Source organism: Myripristis murdjan, chromosome 1, assembly GCF_902150065.1.
Source record: "Myripristis murdjan chromosome 1, fMyrMur1.1, whole genome shotgun sequence".
Lineage (NCBI taxonomy): Eukaryota > Metazoa > Chordata > Actinopteri > Holocentriformes > Holocentridae > Myripristis > Myripristis murdjan.
In genome coordinates, this window is record NC_043980.1 from 1,973,048 (window position 1) to 1,993,678 (window position 20,631).

Below are 20,631 nucleotides of genomic sequence, written 5' to 3' on the forward strand. Positions count from 1 at the left end.
GTAGTTTGGTGGTTGTGGTCTTGTGGTGTAGTTTGGTGGATGTGTGGTGTAGTTTGGTGGTTGTGGTCGTGTGGTGTAGTTTGGTGGTCGTGTGGTTTAGTTTGGTGGTTGTGGTCTTGCGGTGTAGTTTGGTGGTCGTGTAGTGTAGTTTGGTGTTTGTGGTCGTGTGTTGTAGTTTGGTGGTTGTGTGGTGTAGTTTGGTGGTTGTGGTTGTGTGGTGTAGTTTGGTGGTCGTGTGGTGTAGTTTGGTGGTTTTGTGGTGCAGTTTGGTGGTCGTGTGGTGTAGTTTGGTGGTTGTGGTCGTGTGGTGTAGTTTGGTGGTCGTGTGGTGTAGTTTGGTGGTTGTGATCGTGTGGTGTAGTTTGGTGGTTGTGGTCTCGTGGTGTAGTTTGGTGGTTGTGGTTGTGTGGTGTAGTTTGGTGGTTGTGGTCGTGTGGTGTAGTTTGGTGGTCGTGTGGTGTAGTTTGGTGGTTGTGATCGTGTGGTGTAGTTTGGTGGTTGTGGTCTTGTGGTGTAGTTTGGTGGTTGTGGTCGTGTGGTGTAGTTTGGTGGATGTGTGGTGTAGTTTGGTGGTTGTGGTCGTGTGGTGTAGTTTGGTGGTCGTGTGGTTTAGTTTGGTGGTTGTGGTCGTGTGGTGTAGTTTGGTGGTTGTGTGGTGTAGTTTGGTGGTTGTGGTCGTGTGGTGTAGTTTGGTGGTCGTGTGGTGTAGTTTGGTGGTTTTGTTGTGCAGTTTGGTGGATGTGTGGTGTAGTTTGATGGTCGTTTGGTGTAGTTTGGTGGTTGTGGTCGTGTGGTGTAGTTTGGTGGTTGTGTGGTGTAGTTTGGTGGTCGTGTGGTGTAGTTTGGTGATTGTGGTCGTGTGGTGTAGTTTGGTGGTTGTGTGGTGTAGCTTGGTGGTCGTGTGGTGTAGTTTGGTGGTTGTGGTTGTGTGGTGTAGTTTGGTTGTGGTCGTGTGGTGTAGTTTTTTGGTCGTGTGGTGTAGTTTGGTGGTTGTGGTTGTGTGGTGTAGTTTGGTGGTTGTGGTCGTGTGGTGTAGTTTGGTGGTCGTGGTCGTGCAGTGTAATTTGGTGTTCCTGTGGTGTAGTTTGGTGGTTGTGGTTGTGTGGTGTAGTTTGGTGGTTGTGGTCGTGTGGTGTAGTTTGGTGGTTGTGTGGTGTAGTTTGGTGGTTGTGGTTGTGTGGTGTAGTTTGGTGGTTGTGTGGTGTCGTTTGGTGGTTGTGGTCGTGTGGTGTAGTTTGGTGGTCGTGTGGTGTAGTTTGGTGGTTGTGGTCTTGTGGTGTAGTTTGGTGGATGTGTGGTGTAGTTTGGTGGTTGTGGTCGTGTGGTGTAGTTTGGTGGTCGTGTGGTTTAGTTTGGTGGTTGTGGTCTTGCGGTGTAGTTTGGTGGTCGTGTAGTGTAGTTTGGTGTTTGTGGTCGTGTGTTGTAGTTTGGTGGTTGTGTGGTGTAGTTTGGTGGTTGTGGTTGTGTGGTGTAGTTTGGTGGTCGTGTGGTGTAGTTTGGTGGTTTTGTGGTGCAGTTTGGTGGTTGTGTGGTGTAGTTTGGTGGTTGTGGTTGTGTGGTGTAGTTTGATGGTTGTGTGGTGTAGTTTGGTGGTTGTGGTCGTGTGGTGTAGTTTGGTGGTTGTGGTCGTGTGGTGTAGTTTGGTGGTCATGTGGTGTAGTTTGGTGGTCGTGTGGTGTAGTTTGGTGGTTGTGGTCGTGTGGTGTAGTTTGGTGGTTGTGTGGTGTAGTTTGGTGGTCGTGTGGTGTATTTGGTGGTCGTGTGGTGTAGTTTGGTGGTCGTGTGGTGTAGTTTGGTGATTGTGGTCGTGTGGTGTAGTTTGGTGGTTGTGTGGTGTAGTTTGGTGGTCGTGTGGTGTAGTTTGGTGGTTGTGGTTGTGTGGTGTAGTTTGATGGTTGTGTGGTGTAGTTTGGTGGTTGTGGTCGTGTGGTGTAGTTTGGTGGTTGTGGTCGTGTGGTGTAGTTTGGTGGTCGTGTGGTGTAGTTTGGTGGTTGTGATCGTGTGGTGTAGTTTGGTGGTTGTGGTCTTGTGGTGTAGTTTGGTGGTTGTGGTCGTGTGGTGTAGTTTGGTGGTTGTGTGGTGTAGTTTCGTGGTTGTGTGGTGTAGTTTGGTGGTCGTGTGGTGTAGTTTGGTGGTCGTGTGGTGTAGTTTGGTGATTGTGGTCGTGTGGTGTAGTTTGGTGGTTGTGTGGTGTAGTTTGGTGGTCGTGTGGTGTAGTTTGGTGGTTGTGGTTGTGTGGTGTAGTTTGATGGTTGTGTGGTGTAGTTTGGTGGTTGTGGTCGTGTGGTGTAGTTTGGTGGTTGTGGTCGTGTGGTGTAGTTTGGTGGTCGTGTGGTGTAGTTTGGTGGTTGTGGTCTTGTGGTGTAGTTTGGTGGTTGTGGTCGTGTGGTGTAGTTTGGTGGTTGTGGTCTTGTGGTGTAGTTTGGTGGTTGTGGTCGTGTGGTGTAGTTTGGTGGTCGTGTGGTGTAGTTTGGTGGTTGTGGTCGTGTGGTGTAGTTTGGTGGTCGTGTAGTGTAGTTTGGTGGTTGTGATCGTGTGGTGTAGTTTGGTGGTTGTGGTCTTGTGGTGTAGTTTGGTGGTTGTGGTCGTGTGGTGTAGTTTGGTGGATGTGTGGTGTAGTTTGGTGGTTGTGGTCGTGTGGTGTAGTTTGGTGGTCGTGTGGTTTAGTTTGGTGGTTGTGGTCTTGCGGTGTAGTTTGGTGGTCGTGTAGTGTAGTTTGGTGGTTGTGGTCGTGTGTTGTAGTTTGGTGGGTGTGTGGTGTAGTTTGGTGGTTGTGGTTGTGTGGTGTAGTTTGGTGGTCGTGTGGTGTAGTTTGGTGGTTTTGTGGTGCAGTTTGGTGGTTGTGTGGTGTAGTTTGATGGTCGTTTGGTGTAGTTTGGTGGTTGTGGTTGTGTGGTGTAGTTTGGTGGTTGTGTGGTGTAGTTTGGTGGTCGTGTGGTGTATTTTGGTGATTGTGGTCATGTGGTGTAGTTTGGTGGTTGTGTGGTGTAGTTTGGTGGTCGTGTGGTGTAGTTTGGTGGTTGTGGTTGTGTGGTGTAGTTTCGTGGTTGTGGTCGTGTGGTGTAGTTTGGTGGTCGTGGTCGTGCAGTGTAATTTGGTGTTCTTGTGGTGTAGTTTGGTGGTTGTGGTCGTGTGGTGTAGTTTGGTGGTTGTGTGGTGTAGTTTGGTGGTTGTGGTCGTGTGGTGTAGTTTGGTGGTTGTGTGGTGTAGTTTGGTGGTTGTGGTCGTGTGGTGTAGTTTGGTGGTTGTGGTCGTGTGGTGTAGTTTGGTGGTCGTGTGGTGTATTTGGTGGTCGTGTGGTGTAGTTTGGTGGTTGTGTGGTGTAGTTTGGTGGTTGTGTGGTGTAGTTTGGTGGTTGTGGTCGTGTCGTGCAGCTCGGCGTGACGCCCCTCTGTGTCTTTAAAGCTCAGCTGGAAAACAAAGTGCACATGATGAAAAGCACGCTGCCAATTAAACCCCTAAACCCCCCCCTTTATTTATTGCCTCTTCCCGCTTGGTCCTGTTCAGGGTTATGGAGGGGTTGGAGCATATCCCAGCATGCACTGGGAGGAAGGCGGGACTGTCCTGACCTCTGACCGCAAAGAGCCAATTAAATTAAAGAGTTAACTGTGTAGAATGTCAGTGTCACATGACGGCCCAAAGGCCTTTTCAGAGGCATCCTGCCCTCAGAGGAAGACGCTTTTAAGAGGAATAATTTGTGGAATAACACAAAAAAAACTGTCAGTAAATGTAAATAGTGAACATCTGAGGAAGCAGAAAAATAAAAGATAAAACCCCTCAGGTTCAGGCCAAGACTGATGACTCACAGAATTAATGGAAACACTTTTAAACGTCTGGGATCGTCTGTTTGGAGAACAGAGTGAAGTTCCTCTGGTGTTTTGGGTTCTGACGGGATGACAGCGTCATTGAGCATTTCTCATGAATTTGTGACTTCATAATATCAGAATTTTTAATGTATTTTCCCTCAAATTTTGTGAGTTTTTTCCTCATAAATTTACAACTTTAATCTTGTCTTTTTAGCAGAAAATGACCTGCTCCTTCCCCTGGTCTGTAATTTTTCCCCCTACAGTGGCTCTAATACACCGCTGCAATTTTGCCTGCTCCTCTCACATGATTTTAAAAAAATATAGATTTTATTTTTATTCATCATTTATTTGGCCAGGAAAGTCCCACTGAGATACAAGAGCTCTTCCTCCAGGGAGTCCTGCTGGTCAGTTTTACATGAAAAAAAAAAAAAGATTTCACAGGATAAAACACAAACAAAACAGAAAAGCGACACGAAAGAGGCGACATCCAAACACACTTTTATTTTGAAGGGGCAGGTGGATGAGAGAGGATCTTGTGAAGGTTTCATTGGCTGAAATGTGAATGTCCAGCCACGAGTGCAGGATGATGATGTCACAGTTTGAGACGCTCTGTTTGACAGGAAGTGGAGGTCATGTGACTTCATGAGGACTTATGGGTAAATGGTCTTCCTGGGGGTTTCGAGCTGACCTGAGCTCCTGATGAAATGACCTTTGACCTTTACCCCAGTCTGACCTGCGTGTCTCCTCTCTCCTCAGGACGGCGAGGACAGCCACCGGATCCCCCCCTCCCCGGTGGTGCACGTGCGCGGGCTGTGCGACGCCGTGGTGGAGGCCGACCTGGTGGAGGCGCTGGACAGATTTGGCAACATCTGGTGACTTTACCTGCTCTGACTTTAAAATGACATCATCTGTGTGTGTGTGTGTGTGTGTGTGTGTGTGTGTCAGGTCAGATGTGTGTTTCAGGTGTGTGTTTCAGGTGTGGTGTGTGTGTCAGGTGCGGTGTGTGTTTCATGCGCGGTGTGTGTTTCAGGTGCGGTGTGTGTTTCAGGTGTGGTGTGTGTGTCAGGTGCGGTGTGTGTTTCAGGTGTGTGTTTCAGGTGCGGTGTGTGTTAACTCCCTGTTGCACCTGCGTCCTGCAGCTACGTGATGATGATGCCGTTCAAGCGGCAGGCGCTGGTGGAGTTTGACGGCGTGCAGAGCGCCGAGCGCTGCGTGGCGTCCGGCGCCCTCGAGGCCGTCTGCATCGCCGGCCAGCGAGCGTTCTTCAACTTCTCCACCAGCCAGAGGATCAGCAGGCCGACCAGCGTCGACGACCCGGCCAGCGGGAACAAGGTTCTGCTGCTGTCCATCCAGAACCCGCTGTACCCCATCACCACTGTAAGTCCCCAGCAACCTCCTCTGGCCCACTAGAACCTCCTCTACCTCTACAGAACCTCCTCTACCTCTACAGAACCTCCTCTACTCCCTCAAGAACCTCCTTCCTTCACGCAGAACATCCTCTAACATCTACAGAACCTCAGTCCCCCTACAGAATCTCCACAACCCCCACTAGAACCTCCTTTACAACCTCCAGAACCAACTGTACCCTGTTATAACCTCTGCTATCTCTCCAGAATGTTCTCTATCACCTATAGTACCTCCTCCTCCTCTCCTCTAGAACCTCCTCTACCCCTCCAGAAGCTCCTCTACTTTGCCCAGAAGCTCCTCTAATACATGTCATCCATCCCTATAGAACCTTCTCCACTTCCAAGAGAACTTCCTCTACCCCCTCAAGAACCTCCTACAGTTCACCCTGAATGTCGTCTAACACCTCATCCACCCCATAGAACCATCTCCACCATCTCCACTCCACACTATCTCCAATGAACCTCTTCTTCTTAATCTAGAACCTCCTCTATCCCACCAGAGCTACCTCTAACACCCCCAGTGACTCCCCTACTCTTCTAGAATCTCCTCTACTCCAACCAGAACTTCCTTCACCACCTACATAACCTCCTTTACACCTTTACCCCCACAGAACCTCCTACATTCCCACTGAGCCTTTTCTACTTTATCCAGAACCTTCTCTACTCCAGTAACTCCTCCAATCCCTTAGGAACCTCCCAAACTTCACCCAGAATGTCCTCTAACACCTACAGAACCTCATCCACCCTAGAACCTCCTCTAACCCCAATAGAACCCTCTTTGCAACCTCTTGTCAGAACCTCCTCTGTCCCACCAGAACCTCCTCCAACATCCACAGTATGTCCTGTAGTAGGGAAAGTACTTTACTCTCTGCAGAACCTCCTTCACCACCTCCATGACCTCCTTTACTTAAGCTAGAACCTCATCCACCCTTCATTTGTCTGACCCTAACCCTAAAAACGCTGACCCAAACCTGACTCCACCCCCCAGAACCTCCTCTACCCCGTCTGAACGTCCTAAACGTCTCCAGAACCTCCTCTAACAGCCACAGTACCTTCTGTACTTCTCTAGAACCTCCACTAGTCCACTGAGAATCTCCTGCTCCATCTCCAGAACCTCCTAAACTTCACCCAAAATGTCCTCTAACACCTACAGAACCTCATACACCCTAGAGCCTCCTCTAACCCCAACAGAACCCTCTTTACAACTCCCAGGAACCTCTTGTCAGAACCTCCTCTATCCCACCAGAACCTCCTTCAGCATCCACGGTACGTCCCCCTAGTAGGGAAAGTACTTTACTCTCTTCAGAACCTCCTTCACCACCTACATAACCTCCTTTACTCCTTTACCCCACGGAACCTCCTATATTCCAACTGAGCCTTTTCTACTTTATCCAGAACCTTCTCTACTCCAGTACCTCCTCTAATCCCTTAGGAACCTCCTAAACTTCACCCAGAATGTCCTCTAGCACCCACAGAACCTCATCCACCCTAGAACCTCCTCTAACCCCAGTAGAGCCCTCTTTGCAACCTCTTGTCAGAACCTCCTCTGTCCCACCAGAACCTCCTCCAACATCCACAGTACCTCCCGTAGTAGGGAAAGTACTTTACTCTCTGCAGAACCTCCTTCACCACCTCCATGACCTCCTTTACTTAACCTAGAACCTCCTCCACCCTTCATTCGTCTGACCCTAACCCTAAAAACGCTGACCCAAACCTGACTCCACCCCCCGAGACCCTCCTCCACCCCGTCTGAACGTCCTGAACGTCTCCAAAACCTCCTGTAACAGCCACAGTACCTTCTGTACTGCTCTAGAACCTCCACTAGTCCACTGAGAACCTCCTACTCCATCTCCAGAACCTCCTAAACTTCACCCAGAATGTCCTCTAACACCTACAGAACCTCATCCACCCTAGAACCTCCTCTAACCCCAACAGAATCCTCTTTACAACTCCCAGGAACTTCTTGTCAGAACCTCCTCTATCCCACCAGAACCTCCTTCAGCATCCACAGTACATCCCCCTAGTAGGGAAAGTGCTTCCTCCTTCACCACCTCCATGACCTCCTTTACTCCTTTACCCCATGGAACCTCCTATATTTCAACTAAGCCTTTTCTACTTCATCCAGAACCTTCTATACTCCCTTACCTCCTCTAATCCCTCAAGAACCTCCTAAACTTCACCCAGAATGTCCTCTAACACCTACAGAACCTCATCCACCCCAGAACCTCCTCTAACCCTAACAGAACCCTCTTTGCAATCTCTTGTCAGAACCTCCTCTGTCCCACCAGAACCTCCTCCAACACCTCCTTCACCACCTCCATGACCTCCTTTACTTAAGCTAGAACCTCATCCACCCTTCATTCATCTGACGCTAACCCTAAAAACGCTGACCCAAACCTGACTCCACCCCCCCAGAACCTCCTCCACCCTGTCTGAACGTGCTGAACGTCTCCAGAACCTCCTCTAACAGCCACAGTACCTTCTGTACTGCTCTAGAACCTCCACTAGTCCACCCAGAACCTCCTGCTCCATCTCCAGAACCTCCTCCTCTCCCCCAGACATCAGATCTTCATCAGGTTCCTCACCTTCTGTCTGCCTGACTGTATCCTGCTATTTCTGCTGCGCAAACAACCCACAACATATAATCTAGTCTAATCTAGTCTGATGTAATCTGAGTGATGTGTGAGTCACAGCTCCGCTCTCTGTCTCTGTCTGTCTGTCTCTCTCTCTGTCTGTCTCTCTCCCTCTCTCTCTCTGTCTCTCTCTCTCTCTCTCTCTCTCTCTGTCTCTCTCTCTCTCTACCTGTCTCTCTCTCAGGATGTTCTGTACACCGTCTGTAACCCCGTCGGTAACGTCCTGCGCATCGTCATCTTCAAACGCAACGGCATCCAGGCCATGGTGGAATATCCTGACTGAGTGTGTGAGTGTGTGTGTGTGTGTGTGTGTGTGTGTGTGTGTGTGTGCAGACAGCGCATGTGTGTCAGTGTGTGGTTTTTTGAGTGTGTGTATTCGCCCACATGCTGTCACCTGCAGCTCAGCTGGCTGTGGGGGAGGAGGAAGAACACACACACACACACACACACACACACACACACACACACACACACACAGGTTTAAAAGAGTTCTGTTGAGGCTCATTAAAATTCAGTTCAATTCTATTCCAGCTGCATTTTAAGAGCTTTTCACGCTCCTCAGCTTTACGGCGTCGACGGGTTTTTACTGCTGTCGTTACATCAGGATGAAACCGTGTACACTGCTGAGTGTGTGTGTGTGTGTGTGTGTGTGTGTGTGTGTTGGGGGGGTAGACGTAAAGGGCATAATACCGAAGAAACAACAGAATAAATACATAATTAAAAATAAACAGTTACAAGAAGTCATATCCATCCACACATCCAACACACACACACACACACACACACACACACACACACACAGAGGGTGTATAACACAGGTTCAGGTTCCAGCTCACTGATGACGATGCAGGAAAAGAGAAAAAGCTTCATGTTCTGGAGGAGGAGGACGAGTCCTGCAGAGGTGTGACTGTTAAACCACACTGAGCTCGCCTCATCCTGATAACACTGAAAAACTGGGGAATTATTTTATTTATTACTTTTTTAAAAAAATATATATATAATGTAGATTCATATTCTTGGTCAGTTTTGCACTACTTGCTCATTTCAGAGTTTATGTTTATCTAACTGGCATTAAAAATGCCGAAAGGATGACTGATTTATTTTTGTTGTTTGTTCCTTTTATTTTTTAATCCTCTCATTTTACACACACGAGGCTGAATAAGTGAGGGATAATCGACTCGTAGGTGTGAGGTAAACGGTTTTGAGGCGCTTTTGCGGAGGCGACCAGGTTGTGTGCCTCAAAACCGTTTAACGCAAAACCTATGAGTCGATTATCCTGCTCACACCTCCGTCACTCACCAACCGCATCAAGCAAAGAGGAGGAAACAATGTCAGAAATCCCATCAGTGTCTTTTCAGATGTGCTTTCTGATGTTGCTATGGTTATAATAATAATTATAATAAACTTTATTTATATAACACCTTTCATAACATAAATGCAGTTCAACGTGCTGTACACTTATAGCAAGAAAACAATAAATAACAATAAATAATAGACAGTAAAACAATAAAACCCAATGAAATAAAAGAATTAAACACATAAGAAGGTAAAAAGATAAAACTGCAGCTCAAAGTGCTGTACACGTATAGCAATAAAACAATAAAATAAACAATAAATAATAGACAGCAAAACAGTAAACACGTCGGGTGGTGGATGAATTTGGAATGGAGATTAAACTTTAGCCGAACTACGCGTGCAAGACACCAATTTTAATGCACACCTGCCGACCAATCAGCGAAGAGCATTCCCCCAGAGCGTGTTATGAACGTATGTATTTACACACAGGTTCATCAGAAAAAAAAAAGTCCCAAGGAATCGCATTGGTGGAAAGTTTTGAAAATCACCTCTATATGACCATATAATACCAAAAAACAGCCTTTTAACACACATTTTACTTTCAGATATCACTATAAAAATTCACAAGTTGATTACACACACAAAGACAAGAAAAAAAGCCAATTACAAGTTCTTTGAATTATTCTGTTTACACATGCATATCACACATTATCTGATTTGATATGCGCTAATAAGGAATATAAGGAATAAATGCCAGAACTGATATTTAAACAGTGAATTAAAAGGTTACTATATATATAGTAACCTTGAATTAAAAGGTTACTATATAACAGTGAATTAAAAGAGCCTCCTTTAGGTAGACTACACCTGCACACAGCTGGCTTTGTTCCTGTCCTCTGATTGGCCGGCTGTCTGTGGCTCTGAGCGTCCTGGTTGGTCGTCCTTAACGAGTTTGTTCACGTTTGAATCGGTGGAGAACGCTCAGAAGGCCAAACAGGCTCTGAACGGAGCGGACATCTACGCCGGCTGCTGCACGCTGAAGATCGAGTATGCCCGGGTAAACACACACACACACACACACACACACACACACTCTCTCTCTCACTGCCCTCACACACACTCACAGTGTGAACAAATGCAAACTGTCTGCACACAGTCACGTGCATGCACACATACACACCCTTATGGTGCTCACACACACTCATATGCACACATTCCTGCACACACACACACACACCCACCCAGTGGTGCTGTGCTCTGTCGCCCCCTGCAGCCCAGCAGACTGAACGTCGTGCGCAACGACAACGCCAGCTGGGATTACACCAAACCGTTCCTGCTGCGCCGAGGTAGGCCACGACCTTCACACGACCTTCAGCCTGCACACGACCTACAACCTTCATACGACCTTCAGCCTGCACACGACCTACAACCTTCATACGACCTTCAGCCTGCACACGACCTTCACACGACCTTCAGCCTGCACACGACCTTCAACTTTCACATGACCTTAATCCTTCACGCGACCTTCAAATGACCTCCAACCCTCAAACAGATGACCTTTCACTTTCAGGCCCGTTTACACGACAACAGTTCTGATAAAAAAGGAAAACTCATTCCTTTGCGTTTTTAAAAAGTTCCATGTTTATACGATAACGCTGTGAGAACGATCCGCAAAAACAACTGAAAACGCTGCCGTGTGCCTGCCAGGCCAGCAGGAGGCGGTGTAACTTTGCAAAGTAACACCACAGAGCAGCGCAAACCGCTCGATAGTCCACCACTGTTGTTGTTTTCTTTCTGGCGCAGGACTGAAAACGTCACAGTGACGCGAGAAGTGGGGCCGTGTCGTCATCGTTTTCACAAGAATTGCGTATTGCCAGTTTCCACGGCGACGGGGAGGGGGGCGTTATCAAAACATTCCACTCTGGAACCCGGTTTCCAAAGTTTGCGTTTTCAAGCACCTAAAATGCTGTTGTCGTGTAAATGAACGGCCAAACCGCAACAAAATTTTACCGTTCTTTGTGAAAATCTAAGATGACCTTCAACCTGCACACGACCTTCAACCTGCACACGACCTTCAACCTGCACACGACCTTCATCCTGCACATGACCTTCAACCTGCACACGACCTTCAACCTGCACATGACCTTCAACCTGCACATGACCTTCAACCTGCACGACCTTCAACCTGCACACGACCTTCAACCTGCACACGACCTTCATCCTGCACATGACCTTCAACCTGCACACGACCTTCAACCTGCACACTGATTCGACAAACTGCAACTCTTCATGTCAACACACAGCAGCTAGCTTGCTAATGTTAGCCTTGACAACAGTCAGTTTCTAAAAAACAACTGACCGCAGAACGCTGTAAGAGACTGTAGCTGTGTCCCAATTCAGGGTCTGCATCCTTCGAAGGACGCGTTGTCCGAAGTCCGCGTCCTTCGAAGGACCCGGACTTCAGACGACGCGTCCTCCCCGTCAATCAAATGGGACGGTCTCGCCTTCGGAGTATTTCCTGGTCGCGTTACCGCCGACCACGTTACAACCTCTGAACCTCAAACATGTGAAAGGAAAGTTTGTATAGCATCAAGCTAACCATTATTCAGCATTACCAGTCACATATTTTAACTGATGAGTAAAAACTGAATATTTTGAATATTGAATATTTGAATATTTTATAATGTGAAATCTGAATACTTAGATAGTCGCGGTGCAGCCTCCGAATCGGCTGAAAAGGAGGACGACTTTGAAGTGCGAATTTGAAGGATCCTTCGACTTTGGGTGAACTGGGACAGGAATTCGGGCAGTGATGGGACATAACGGGCCTTCAAATGCCGACTTCCAAGGATGGAGACCCTGAACTGGGACACAGCTACAGTGTTTACCTGTGTTTACCTGTGTTTACCTGTGTTTACCTGCTCTGGCGTGTCCCGGGTCTGATCGGGGTGTCGAGGTGTTCTGTTTCTGTGTTTGTGCATGTAAACATCACATCCTGGTGTCTGACACCTGGATCAGCCCTTATTCCGGTTTTGATCAACCTGATCTTGCTAGCTAGAGTTTTCTGAAGGAAACTGGGATCCTGGTGCATGTTTACACCTGATCCTGGGTTCTACCTGCACAGGTGCAGGTGCAGGTGCAGGTGCAGGTGCAGGTAACAGAGCTGAACCACTCTAATCCAAAGTGGTCACATTTCCAATTAGACACAGTCAAATTACCTGAAGGTCAACAGTCACAGAGGAATATCAGATTAACGGTTTCAAAATAGCGTGCGGTTCAGTGACGGGGATGCTGGTGGTTACCATGGAGACCGGGGATATGAATCATGTAAACCACCACATCCCGAATATGATCCAAACCGCGATAAGCCTCATAACCAGGACGCTGAGGTCCATGTAAATGCAGTCATCGACCAATCAGAATCAAGCATTCAGCCTAGCCGCGTGATGAACGTCGTTAACGAACAGAGAGCATGCTGGGAGGGCAGGGCGGAGCTCCGTGACGGTCTCATAAAACGAAACGCAGGCTGAATTGATTCCTGTCGGCGTGCTGCGGGACACGAGGCTAAAAATAGATTTTCCTGCTGGAGGATTATCTGGAGGGAGCGCTTGGTTTCAGCTCCTGCATCTCTGGCCTTATATGGGTCAGAGTCTCTGAACCCCAGCCACCACACACACACACACACACACACACACACACACACACACACAAGCACACACATGCACATCCCCGTCTCTATTACTCAGATAAAAACGGTTGTGTGTGTTCTGTTTAGTCACTGCAGATAGTGTGTGTGTGTGTGTGTGTGTGTGTGTGTGTGTGTGTGTGTGTGTGTGTGTGAGAGAGAGAGAGAGAGATACGGTGCCATTGGCAACAACCTTGCTGTCAGTTCTCATTTTGGCTAAGCATTTTTCTGTGTGTGTGTGTGTGTGTGTGTGTGTGTGTGTGTGTGTGTGTTGCAGAGCGGGGGAAGGGGAGGCAGCGTCAGGCCATCCTGGGGGAACATCCATCCAACGGCTACGGTATCAAACTGTCTGTCTGTCTGTCTGTCTGTCTCCCTCCTGTCTGTCTGTCGGCTCTTTTTTTTTTTCGAGCAGGAGAACTTTTTAACGAGCTGTTCTGCACCCCGAGGCGAGTTCAGGGGTTCTGGAACCGTTTCCATGGCAACAGCAGGCTCCAGGTAAAAAAAGCTCCTGGCGCCTGGTTTGTGGTGCGCGGGCACAGCGGCGTGCACTGGGGCGCCGGGAGTCGTGCCGCTTGGTGGGCGTGGCCGCTCCTGATGATTGGCAGCTTGAACACCGCACCTGATTGGACGAACGCTCCACCAGTGGGCCGTCCTCTCCCCGCATTTCAAACCGGTCCAACGTGGCGCCTCTTTTGGAAACTTTTGGAAGCTCGCCGAAATCTGTTTGCGACGCGAGAAATAAACCGTGCAGCCGCCGAGTCCGTCCTCACGTCAAAAGTTGTCGAAAAAGAGGCCTACACCTGAAAAAACACACATTTGTAAAAAGTGTCAGAGGCCGATTAGTTGTGCCGCATCACAGCTAATCTGAGCGCAGCGTATTTTACAATATTAAAGACCTGCAGGTCCTCAGAGAGTTTTAAAATGTCTTCAATTCAATTTCACAAATATCAGGCTGCCCTGTGATGGACTGGCGACCTGTCCAGGGTGTTTCCTTGCCTTCGCCCTATGAGCGCCGGGATAGGCTCCAGCACCCCCCCGCGACCCTAGTGAGGATAAGCGGTTTAGAAGGTGCATGGATGGATGGAAATATCAGGCCTTAAAAGTTCATCTTAATTTCAGCATAAAACATTGTTATCTAATTTAATGTATCCGTGTATTTCTGTGTATTCCTTGTAGATTAACCCAACTCACTTTATATTTATCTGTCGTACTTTCTGTATCTATGACCTTCTGTGGACAATGTCTGTGTCAATTCAATTCAACACAACCTAAAGGACATTTACAATATTTACAAAAACCTGTAACAACATTTCATAGAATCATAAAGTTAATACCGACCACATTTCTTATTTCTAAAAAGTTCCTGCCGCCCTCGATCAGAAATGTAGGATGTGCCTGACACTCTCCCGAAATGCTGATTTGTATAAGAAAAATAGTATTTGTCCAAATTCGGTTAAAATCTGTCTCTAAAGGCTCTTAAAAAACTTAGCTTGTTAGCTAATCATTAGCTAGGTGAACGTTAGCTTCTTAGCTCGTCAGCTAATATTAGCTAAAATACTTGGTTAAGGTTAGGTTAGGGTTAAGGTTAGGTTAGGGTGGGGTTGCAGTGCCCTGAAGACGACACTCTGAGGGCCACGGGCTCTCAGGGGCCCTAAAAGAATTCAAACAGGTCCTTTAAAGCCTCATAAAAACAATGCAAGATGAGTTGGGCCGCTGGACAGATGAGGCAACGGGAGTTTATGTTTTATCAAGGTACTCCAACTCCCCAGGGTCCTTAAAGTAGCATCTGTGGGCGGCTTAAAATTACCAGGTGAATTAAATAAGGAGGTATATGTAAGGAAAAATATGTAAAACGTAAGTGCTACAAAGATAAGTGCTAAAATAAGTGCTTCAGAATGCTAAACTCCTTGGTTAAGGTTAGGGTTAGGGTTAGCGACACACAAGTGCAAAGAACTGCATAAAAATATAGGCCACTTCATTGTGATTATAGAGTATTGAGTTGTGTTAAGTAGTTTAATGAGATATTTTTAAGCATGTTGTCTCATACTTAATTTTTTTTTTTAATGCTCGAATGTTTGTTTGTTCTGGGAAACATTTTCTTCCAAACGATTTCCATTAAATGTAGGATTTTAATTGAGAAGTCTGTCTCTTTTTAATGGTGTTGCAGGATGTTGAGGGATTTTCCTTAAAATGATCCCTGTGTGTCCCGTCCGAGTGAGACAGAACTACAACTTTCCTCTTCCTGCTTTATTTATTTCTACTCTACATTTAGGGACAGATCCATGTCATCACACTAGTCTTTGTTAATAAGAGAATGGATCCACACACACACACACACACACACACACCACACTGAATATCGTTTCTGCAGATAAATGATCTTGTCCTCCGTCTGTCCAGGCCCACACTGCCCCCTGCTGCCGCTGCCTGGTAGCAGCAGGTTGAGGAGGAGCAGTGAGGAGGTGCAGGACATGATCTCCTACCCGCTGCTCCTCCATCAGAGCTCCGCCTCCTCCTACCTGGGCCACGCCTCCAGCTCCGTCGCCATGGTGAGCGGCCTGCACCCGACCAAGATGAACTGCAGCCGCATCTTCAACCTCTTCTGTCTCTACGGCAACGTGGAGAAGGTCGGTCTGCGTCCGTGACGACACACGTGACCTCTGACCTCTGACCCCTGACCCCTGACCCCGGCTCTGATTGGCTGTTTGCAGGTGAAGTTCATGAAGAGCGTGGCGGGCACGGCGCTGGTGGAGATGGGCGATGAGTTCGCTGTGGATCGAGCCATCACTCACCTGAACAGCATCAAACTGTTCGGCAAGAGGCTCAGCGTCTGGTGAGCAAGTACTGCCACAAGTACTACACTCAGTACTACTACTACTACCACCAGATATACTACTAGATATCACCCAAAGTACTGCCTATATCACCAGGGCTACTACAGCCACCAGCATACACTACTGGACATCACTGAAACTACTGCCAATACCATCAATGCCACTAAAACCCACTCCCAAATATACCACTAAATACTACTGAAACAACTGCCGGTACTACAAATACTACTATGAATATTACTAAAACCTGCTACCAGCACTTTTACTAAATATTACTGAAACTACCGCCAGTACTACTAAAACTTTTATTAACACCACTGCTAGGAGTAATACCAGTGCTACGGCAACCAGTATTAGCAGTACTGCTACCAGTACCTCAAACGCTACCAATACTACTACTAATACTGCTAGATCTACACTTGGTCTATAAACACTAATGCCAGTAGTACTACCTGTACTACTACCACCAATATTACAAATACTACTATGTTTTAAATACTATATTGTAAAACTACTATTGTAATACTGCTATTAGCACTACTTAAACTGCTGTCAGTACCCATAAAACTAATTATACTGCCAGTACTACCAGTACTTATACCAGTATTACAATAAGCCATTTACCAGTACTGTAAGTAATAGAGTACTATTGCCAATATAACTGATTCTACTTGCAACACTACCAGTACTACTGAAACTACTACCAACACTACTACTGTAAACACTATCGGCAGGAGTACTACCAGTATTGCTAAAACTACTGCCAGTATTACCAATACTGCTAAATACTACTGCTATTTCCAGTCCTCCCCAATAAATCTGCCAAAACTGCTAAAACTACTGCCACTACTACCAATACTACTAAAACATCTCGACTACCATAAACACTGCTGCTAGGAGTAATACCAGTACTACCAGTGTTAGAAATGCTAGTAATACTACCAAATGATAATACTAGAACTACTGAAACTACCGCCAGTAGCAATAAAACTACTGAAACTAAACACCACCAGTACTTCTACCAGTACTACCATAAGCCATTTACCAATACTATCATTAATACAGTACTATTGCCAATACTACTGATTCTATTCCTTTTATGTTTTACTTTAGTCAGTTTTGTAACAACACAATATCGTTTCAGTTCGTTTTCTTTTTTTTCTCTAAAGTCTGGTTTTTATTTTTTGTTTCCGTTAAACTAACATGTTTTTCAGTTTAGTTTCAGTTGACTGTGATATCTGTGTGTGTCCAGTTTAAGCAGCGGTGCAAACATATGGTTTTCAGGGCTGTGACAGTCACCAGGTGTTCTCACAGATCATTTATTTATTTATTTATTTTTGTCTATTTGGCTCTGTTATTATTATTATTATTATTATTATTATTATTATTATTTTGTTTATTCACATTATTTATTTTTACTATGGGTAAAAATGCACAAATGATCATATGATAACACGTTTGTTTATGGGTATATGGTTTAAAAATTGTAATTTGGATCAATTGTATGGAAGTCAGCTGACACCGTGGTTACTGAGCAGTGGAGAAGGGGTAGGACTTAAATAAGCAGACGCTTCTTTCTACTCCTTATTGGACATGTTTTGTTGTTTCGGCTATTCTGTACTGTTTTTGCATTGTGTTTTTTTCACATGTTCAAAATAGAGTGGTGAAGTCCCGCCCCTTCCGGTGGGCCCCCATGGGACCTCTCAGAGCGAAAAAAAAATGAATGGTGTTCAATGGACAGAAAATAATTATTTTCTGGTCCCCCCGTCGTTATGCCATGGATTACACAAATGTTGTTTATCGGCTTAAATAACAAATTTTCATGTCAAGAGTTTGACCGTTTATTGCTCCATTGTTCAGTTAAATGCTGTCGAGAAAACACAATTAGAAAGACTACATGCTGTGTCGCGTATGTGACGTCATGTCATCACCGTTTCCCTCCATCCAGATTCAAGTCAAGATGTCGGTGTGTTTTGTTCCCGATTAGCCACATTCCAGCAGGAACGGCAGTAATTTCTATCGTTTCCCATCTGATAAAAGGACTAGGAATCGCTGGCTCCAGCTGACCAGCGCGGGTGGTGACGGATATCATTCACACCGAGAGCAGCGAAGAGTTGTAGTTCACAAAGCGGGTTCACACAAAACCTTATCAAAATTCTTCGCGCTAAATTGTAGTCTTCTTTGCGTGAAAAATTATTTTTAAATATCACAAACAACATATGTGAAATCCATGGCACAATTCAAACAGGACCAGAAAATAATTTTTATCTACCCGTTGAATTGCACTGATAACTTTTTGCTTTTGGGGACCCAGTGGAAGGCGGGACTTCACCACTCTATAAAGCCTTCATTCATTCATTCATTCCTTCATTCCCGCAGTGTGTCCAAGCAGCAGGCGGTGATTCCCAGCCAGGTGTTTGAGCTGGCCGACGGCGGCAGCAGCTACCAGGACTTCAGCCTGACCAGGAACAACCGCTTCAGCAGCCTGCAGGCCAGCCGCAACATCATCCAGCCGCCCGCCGCCGTGCTGCACTTCTACAACGCCCCGCCCACCCTGAGCCAGGCGCAGCTGCACCGGGTGAGGGGGCGGGGCCTCTGTCTCGGGGGGGAGGGGCGGGGGGGCAAAGGCCTGTTTTTGGAACGCCACTTGCCTTTACCTTTGAAGAATATTTTAGGGATCAATTCACATAAAATCAGCCAGTTCAGAAAACCTCTCAGAATCAGCTGATTTTTTTTTTTTTTTTTTTTTTTTGTACATTTTTTCCCTATAATATCTTCTGCATGTTCAGTGAAGCCGTGCAAAATCTGACATTCATACTGGGAATATTTTCCGAGTTTCAGCTCCACAAAGTTCATACAGGCAGCTCCAAATTTCACACTATTTTTTTATTCACATCATTTTTTTCCCTATAATTTCTGAGCCTCATAACTTCCTTCTTAAGGTTTTTTTTAGGAGACAGGCAGACAGAAAGAGAGAGAGAGAGAGATCATACGCACAGTAAAACAGATGATTACATGATTATGATCTACAAAGGAATTCTTATTTTTTACACAAAGAATAAAATGGCATTTAACATCTAACAGGCACAAGGCCTTTAACAACAGGAGACCTTCCTGCTCTCAGCCTCATTTTAATACGCTGTCAGTTCTGTAAAACATATTTCACATCTGAAAGTTATTCCAGACTACAGCAGCTAAATTAAATTATCCCAGCAGGTCTGAGAGGGTCGGTCTCTGTGCTGAGGTGGATAGATCAGCCTGTAATATTCCTGTAATATTCCTGTGGTAACTGCAACATGCACATTCACACTGCTGCCTGTAATATTTCTGTAATATTCCTATAGTAACTCTATCGTCTCTCGTTAGGAAGAATGTGTTTAATCTGCTGGGGCAAGAAATTTAAGGTCTCTGGCGTAATCCCGCTGCTGAATCAGCTGCATTCTGTCCTTCAGATTACAGAAAGCATCACTACACATCAGCACACACAAGCAAACACAACAAACAAAAGACTGGATTAAATTACAGCTCAGCTCTCGTCCAGGAGTCCAGGCAGCAGACACACTCAGGACATCCAGGGTTCTTCCAGGGCTCTTCCAGGGTTCTTCCAGGGTTCTTCGTCGGCCCTGTTTGGACAGTCTATCAAAAATTGATGCTTGCACACTCCCAACATCACCTCTGCATTGATTCATTCAAATGACTGAGGTTGTTTGAATAATTCAGTGTGGAGGTGAACTTGTGCTGCACTGCAGAGCCAAACCTCACCGTGTCTCAGCTGGTTTGAAGCGTTTCTGCAAAAACGCTCAGATCAGTGGAACTTCAGACGGTTCCTCGTGTTCAGCCCTTTTTTTTGTTGTTGTTTTTTTTGGTTTTTTTTGGTTTTTTTTGGTTTCGTTTGATTTCGTGTTTGTTTTTCTCAGCAGGATCCGGCCGAGGCTTCGGATGGAGTCTGCGTGCTAAATATTTAATCTGTGTTTTGAGTCGATAAAGCTTTCCTAATTCATGAACCTGGTCCAACCTGGCTGACCTGAAGTGAAGTTCATGTTCTCAGAAATCAGCCAGTCAGATAGTGAACGGCTGCTGTTTTCCCCTCAGAACGCAGAACTAAATACCAACATCATGTGTACAGGACAGTCACCAACACACAGCGTTTCTTCCTCAGCTCTGCCATCAAATCTGCCTTTTAACAGAGTTTATAATGTTCAGTTTGTGTTGACATTGTGCAGAATGTGTCTCTTTAATTCTGTGTTTATTACTGAGGTTGTAGTTTGCAGAGGTCTGCTACTGGACTGCATTACACTGAGAGGGGTTTCAGGTTTTTTGTCCTTCGTATTCATATAAAATGAGGGGGGACAGAATAGTGGAAACAGCTGTCAGTAAAGTGCAGCACTAACTATGAGCTCAATGCCAAACATAGAAGTGAATGAACACCTCTGTTACCGTGACAACAAGACAAGCTGAGCATTATAGGCAGCAGGAGAGGAAACTTTAGGGCACAACAGCTGGACTGGATTAGATTAGATTATTCAGGTGGAGCTGATGAAGTGACACTGAGTTTAGATACTAAGGACAAAACATACCTAAAGTTCCACTATCATTTTCTCTCCATAATCTGATTTTAAAATGAAATGGCAGTTTAGTGAAACCGGCGCCTGTACATGTTGTTGAGTCCGGTGTAATTCAATATATTTCACTCAGACTGCCACTGATGCAGGAGGGACATTTATTAAAGTCCTGTATTTATGGAGGCCAGGTTCACTGATGCTGTCGCAGAGCAGCTTCTGCCGCAGCTGAGGTTCACTGCCTTGCTCAAGGGCACCTCAGCTGTGTGAACTGGGGGAGGCGACGCTGCTGTCATGACTCTCCAGTCACAAGCCGACCTCTCGAACCTTTAAACCACAGCTCCCCGAACAGAGGAATGAAAAAAAAATCTAAAAAAAAAATCATTTCATATCTGTCAGGTGTTCAACTTTG

The 20,631-nt window shown here is 46.1% G+C and overlaps 1 protein-coding gene across 1 annotated transcript in view; it reads left to right on the plus strand.

The window, feature by feature from the left end:
• The window catches only part of hnrnpll (heterogeneous nuclear ribonucleoprotein L like), a 49,451-nt gene that overhangs the window by 23,308 nt on the left and 5,512 nt on the right, over positions 1 to 20,631 (plus strand). Inside the window, exons 2-10 of the mRNA XM_030049587.1 lie at positions 4,563 to 4,678; positions 4,946 to 5,183; positions 8,030 to 8,115; positions 10,102 to 10,198; positions 10,415 to 10,487; positions 13,104 to 13,163; positions 15,227 to 15,453; positions 15,538 to 15,659; positions 18,040 to 18,238. Of these exons, the coding sequence (XP_029905447.1) occupies positions 4,563 to 4,678; positions 4,946 to 5,183; positions 8,030 to 8,115; positions 10,102 to 10,198; positions 10,415 to 10,487; positions 13,104 to 13,163; positions 15,227 to 15,453; positions 15,538 to 15,659; positions 18,040 to 18,238 (1,218 nt within the window). The remainder of the gene's footprint in view (positions 1 to 4,562; positions 4,679 to 4,945; positions 5,184 to 8,029; positions 8,116 to 10,101; positions 10,199 to 10,414; positions 10,488 to 13,103; positions 13,164 to 15,226; positions 15,454 to 15,537; positions 15,660 to 18,039; positions 18,239 to 20,631) is intronic.